This window comes from Myotis nattereri (assembly GCF_964212035.1).
Source record: "Myotis nattereri genome assembly, chromosome: 13".
NCBI lineage: Eukaryota > Metazoa > Chordata > Mammalia > Chiroptera > Vespertilionidae > Myotis > Myotis nattereri.
The window spans coordinates 18,278,507-18,284,506 of record NC_138088.1 but is presented as its reverse complement, the minus strand read 5'-3'; the positions used below and the strand labels follow the sequence as shown (position 1 = coordinate 18,284,506).

The following is a 6,000-nucleotide window of genomic DNA, read 5'->3' as shown; positions in this document are numbered from 1 at the left end:
AAGGAGACAACAGCCTCTGGAGCGTTTGTGGCAAACTTATTATTGAAGCGCGGAGGGCACAGGGGTTCCGCGCAGGCCTCGGCTTCAGAGGCACAGTCCTGGAGGAGGAATGGCACCTGCAGGGACCATGAACTCAGTCGCTGCTGCTCACTACACAGAGTTGCGGTGGAGTCTTCTTACGGAGCCTGAGAGCAAAAGAAGGGAGAGCCAGCAAGCAGCTGCTTTAGATTCCAATCTTGCTGCATTCCCACTGTGACATCACCTCCCTGGAGCAGGCCTCAGAGCCAAGCTGGGGACGGGCACAGACCCTTCTCTGACCCTGGCTGCCTGCCAGCTCGGGGCGGCCCAGGCATCCTCACTATTTTCATCACAGACTTCCTTTTGCTGCCAGAGGTTTTCCCAATTTTTAGCTTAAAAGCATCAGCAGGAGAAAAAGCAAGGAATGTTCTTGTTACTATAAAACCACAGCAAGAACGAGCCGAGAACTGGGTGTTTTCCAGGGCTGGTGGATATCTGTGAATGTCCACGTGTTCTTTATGCTTGGATGGGTAGTGCTGTTGAAGGTGCCAAACGTCTGAGTGTTTAGGACGACTTCGTGTTTTTGAGAACCAATGGGGAGAGTCACTGGGCAGAATCAGAGCCTAGAATCAGGGGAAGGACGGAGAGGGGAAACGGGTTGAATCCTGAGATCATTCCCAAAGGAAGGCAGCACGACTTCCAGCAGCAGCAGGAAGGCCTGTGCCAAGGCTCTGCTTGAGCGGCAGGGTAGTGGGGAAAGGAGGTGGCCCCCTCTTGCTGTTTTGGGTTACTGTTTGGGCAAAGCGAAGTCCCAGGCAGTATCCTGTGCACATTTCCACATGGCCTGCACCAGGCGGGTGAAGCCCATGTCTTTGGGCTTCTCCAGGCCTCTCATCAACCGTTGCTTCATGATGGAAACAAATTCCTTGTTGCTCAGCTCCCCGTTGCCTAGAGTAAGAGGCAAACATGACAGGGGTAAGAGGAGGCCTCGGAACAAACACAGAAAATTCCATTGTTCACACAATGTGAGTTGTAAAGCCCAGTGCTCTCTCACAGCCAAATTGAATTCTCTTGACCTGAAACGAACTGGTTTGTTCTTGATCTTTCTGGCTGCATGCAACTCTGACAGGTTAGTGTGACAAAAGTTAAATGAGAATATATTCTATGTCAGGTCCTGTGCTAGGTGTTGTGAATAAGGAGACAAACCTTTGTCCCTTGAAATACTCACAGGTTGTGGGAGAGACAAACACATGATCTCAACAGTGTGGTAAATGCCATAATGGGGTAAAGGATGCTCTTGGGGTGCAGAGGGAGACTCCCTAACCCAAGCTGGAGGTGGTACAACTACAGGTCAGCAGAGCTTTCCTGGAGGAGACTCTTGAGTTGAGTCCCAAAGGACTAACAGGAATTGGCCAAGTAAAGGAGAGTGAGATGGAAAGCATTCCAAGTAGTGGTAGTAGCATTAGCAAAGGCACAGCAGGGAGCAGCAGGCTGATGGAGCTACTGGTAGGTATTGCTGGACTCACAGGGTGGGGTGGGGGCATGGCAAGTAAACTAAAGAGGCAGGCAGGAGACAGGTCCCCAAGGATCTTGTATTTTCATGAAGGGGTTTGCACTTTATCTTCTGGGTGGTAGAGCGCCAGGAAAGGACTGGAAGCAGGGGAGTGGAGTGCAGTTAGCTTTCCATTTGGAGAGATTTTTCTGGCTGAATATATGGGGATGGGACCAGAGAGCGGCACAACTGGATATGGGAGTCATTTAGGAGATTGTTACAATGGTCAGGTGAGAGATGAGGGTTGTTCATGGTGAAAACCAAAATCACTACCTGGCTTTGGGTTGAGCCCATTTTCTCAAGGATTCCCGTCCACCCTCCCCCGGGGCAGATGCTCAGGTCTGCAAGGAACTTGGAGAGCATCTGCTTTCACCAAAGGTCCCCTCTCAGTCACACGGAACAGTGACCACTCCAGCAGCAGGAGGCAGTTCCCTTGACTAGAGGCCCAGGACTAACTGCCTCACTGCGGGTGATGAGGCAACAGGAAGCCAGCAAACAGACCTTTACTAATGACCGGTCTGGAGAGAGTGCAAAGAGGGACTAAACGGGTTACTTTTGTACAGAGTACCTGAAAACTGGAACAGCCTGTTTTCTGGCTGAAGAGAGCATGGGCAACCACAGAGATACCCCAGGGATACCTCACAGCACGATTAAACAAACAAAAGCAGGCAAACTAGTCCATGGTGCTGTAAGTCAGGAGAGTGGCTGCCCCTGGGAGTGGAAGTGACCGGAAGGCAGCAGCAGGGGGCCTCTGTGGTCCAGGTAATGTGATGTTTCTGGACAATGGTGGTTACACAGGTATGTTCAGCTTTTAAAAATTCATTAATCTGCCCGGCAGGTATGGCTCAGTGGTTGAGCATCAATCTATGAACCAGATGGTCATGATTTGATTCCAGGTCAGGACACATGCCTGGGTTTCAGGCTCCATCTCCAGCAGGGGGTGTGCAGGAGGCAGCCGATCAATGATTTTCTTTCATCATTGATGTGTGTTTTTTATTATCCCTCCCTCTCCTTTCCTTTCTGAAATCAATAAAAATGTATTTTAAAAATTCATCACTCTGTACACTTAAGATATTTACACTTTTCTGTATGTATATTTCAATATTAAAAGTAGCCTTGCTGGGCTAAGCAATCAATAATATGGCTTACTGAAAATGTAATTAAAAGAGCAAAAATCTAAACAAGATTCTTACTATTTTGTATGTAAAATGAAACTTCAGGTGAAAAAATCTGAGGCCATTTCATTCAAACTACTGTGGAATTTGTTTCCTGCTTCCCTAAGGCCAGAGCTGACTAGTCTGGATGGCTCTAGGGGTATGACTGAATGTCATCTGTGTGTGTGTGTGACCTGTAAGTGCAACTCTAAATTCTTTGCTGAACAAGTCCTCTGACATTTTGACCTAAGACCTTGCACTGGTAGAAATAACAATGTCTTTTTATTCTTATTTTTCTAATACAGTGATATTTATAATCAATATTATTTTATATTAGTTTCAAGTGTATAGCATACTGGTTAGACAATTAGATAATTTACAGAGCAATTCCCTGGTAATGCTGGTACCCACCTGGCACCATACATCGTTATTACAATATTACTGACTGTATTCCCTATGCTGTATAATTCCTCCTCAAGCCTATTTTGTAACTACCAATTTGTAATGATAATGGCTTTTAAATTTAATATATACTTCCTTTTTCTGTAGATTAACAAAATAAGCCCCAGAGATGTTAAATGATTTTCTAAAGGTGACTCAGTAGATATTGGCAGAGCCTGCTTCTAAAAGGCTGGAAAATCCAATGTAATTTCCCAGGCCCTCCTAGGAGTAGAGCACTGTGAGGCTGGTTGCCTTTATTCTCTGATTCACCTCACAGACCAGCTCAGGATATCGGCTTCAAAAATTATAAAAATTATAAACGTAAATGTTTCTTAAAAAAACAACAACAAACCACTTCAATGTGATTAGAGTAAAAATACCTGGGGATGGGCCCTGGCCTGTTATGGCTCAGTTGGCTGGAGCATTATCCTGTGCACCAGAAGCTGATGGGTTTGATTCCTGGTCAGGGCACATACCAGATTGTGGGCTCGAGGGCACATGTGTGAGGTAACCAATGTTTCTGTTTCTCTCTCCATTTCTCTCTTCCAAAAAATAAATTAAAAAAATCTTTGGAGCCCTAACTGGTTTGGCTCAGAGGACAGAGCCTTCAGACTGAAGGGTCCCAGGTTCGATTCCAGTCAAGGGCACATGCCTGGATTGCAGGCTCGATCCTCAGTAGGGGGCATGCAGGAGGCAGCCAATCGATGATTCTCTCATCACTGATGTTTCTATCTCTCTCTCTCTCTTCCTATCTCTGAAATCAATAAAAATATATTTTAAAAAATCTTTGGGCAGTTAATCTCTCTACAGTAATGCTATTCACTAGAACTCTCTTCAATGAGGGAAATGTTTTTTTAAATCGGTGCTATTCAGTACAGTAGCCACTGGCCACATATGGAAACTGAGCACTTAAAATGTAGCTAACGAGACCAAAGAACTGAGTTTTAGAGTGTATTCAATTTTAATTAATTTACATTAAAATAGCCATTTGTAACTAGTGGTATCATACTGGACAGGGCAGCCTAGAAGATGGGGCCATTTCCTTGTCCTAGCCCGGGGACTTCCTTTGACTCAGACCTCAGTTGTGATTGCAGGTAGTAGATTTAAATAACTTGAGCTCAACTTAATAACAAATAAATTAATGAGATTATGTGTAAAGTACTGAGGTCCTGTATGTGTGGGGTTTCTAAAGGTGAACAGGACTTGTAACTAACCTTAAAAGTTCACAATTTAGTAGGGAAGCAAGGCCACATATACAGAGACAGAGCGTAACATGTAGTAATGTGGATAAATTGATTCAAGTTAAAGAATGAAAAAAAATTCATTTTGCTGGGATCAAAACAGAAGATTCCCATAGGCAGATGCTTCTGGGCTGGTTCTTGAATTCCCGTAGCCTTGCTTCCTGAAGGAAAATGAACAATGAACCTTGGCTGGGAGACAAGCAATGGAGGAGGTACAAGCAATGGAGGCGAGACAAGCAATGGAGGTGAGGCAGCATAGAGGGTGGCATCACTGACCTCTGATTCGGACCTGGTTTTGCTGTCTACTATTACCTTTGTGATCCTGGGAAAATTACTCAACCTATCTGAGTCTCTCAGCTTCCGGGTCTGTAAATGTGGTTAGTAACAATCCAATGTCAGAGGATTAAATGAGCAGCTTAGCACAGAAAGCACTGATAAAAGTGTGAGCCTCCGTTGTGAATATTAGCATCATTATGATGTCAGCTAACAGCTGAGAAATAATGCGGGATCTCTCACAGGGCTTCCTACAGAGTGGTCACAGACACCCAGATGGCTGCCAGCTGGGTGCCACGATGGAGTGTGGAGACTGAAATGCGCCCTGGGAGGGGGAGATGCAGCAGCATCTTCCTAGGCATTCAGGTCCTTGAGTGCTCCCAATCTACTAAGCAGCAAGCTGGGTCCAATATTTTTGTTTCTATTTTTTTTAGCTTTTATATTTGAGTTTATGTTTATTTAACTTTGAAACACTTCTATAGTTGAATTGTTTCCATTTTTAAGGTCCTTGTGGTCATAATTAATTGAGAACTATAGGCAAACGGGAATTACAGGAAGAACTGGAAACACAAATCAGGACGGGGGGTTATATTTCTCAATGTCATGATGCTGAGGGCTGAACCATCGATGTGGGGAAGGAGTTGGCTAAAGAGGTGTGGGCTACTACATGCAGCTGTCTGCAAGGCTCCATTCCAAACAGTGTCCCCTCCAAGGGCAGTAGGCTGAGTCTTCCCGCCTGACTCCAGAGGGCCCCACTCACCATCACAGTCAAAGAGCGCAAACACCACGTCGCACACATGGTCTGAGAGCTCCACTTTAGCCACTGTCCTGGCCACCTGCTGCATGGTCACTGACGAAGAAAGGAAGATGCTAAATTAGCATAGCAGAGGGACTTGCATTTTGCTTTCTCTAAATGCGGTGGATAAAACTACTCAATCATAATAAAGAGTTTTCAACTGTAGTTAAGAAAATGATAATTTAGTGTTTAATCCTTAACCCACTGGAAAGAACATGATAACAAAAGTAAATACCTGGTAGCAAAAGGAAGGGGAGGTGGGAAATGAGGAGGCTCCCCTCAGTAACTAAGGCTTCACCCTTCAGTTACTGATGGACAGTAAGTACCTGCACGGATGAGCTCCGGCCCCTCCTCCCTACAGGTTTTCCACCTGCCGCCTTGTCCTTCCTAACTCAGCCCCTGGGGATAAGGGGCGCCCGTCTCACTAGTTCAGGATGTAGCCTTTTTTGTTTGTCTTTTTCCGACCTCCAGAAAATCTTTTCTCTCATGCCAATTTCTCTTTTTCTGACATTTACTGTTGAACGC

General features: G+C 45.3%; 1 protein-coding gene across 3 annotated transcripts in view; it reads right to left on the bottom strand.

Moving 5' to 3' along the window:
• Positions 1 to 19: 19 nt before the first annotated feature.
• Positions 20 to 6,000, bottom strand: part of MICU1 (mitochondrial calcium uptake 1) — a 168,791-nt gene continuing 162,810 nt past the window's right edge. For all 3 annotated transcript variants that reach the window (XM_081105258.1, XM_081105260.1, XM_081105259.1), the window contains 2 exons: positions 5,440 to 5,529; positions 20 to 966 (listed from right to left, as the gene is read on the bottom strand). In XM_081105258.1, the coding sequence (XP_080961384.1) occupies positions 806 to 966; positions 5,440 to 5,529 (251 nt within the window). In that variant the 3' untranslated portion in view covers positions 20 to 805. The remainder of the gene's footprint in view (positions 967 to 5,439; positions 5,530 to 6,000) is intronic.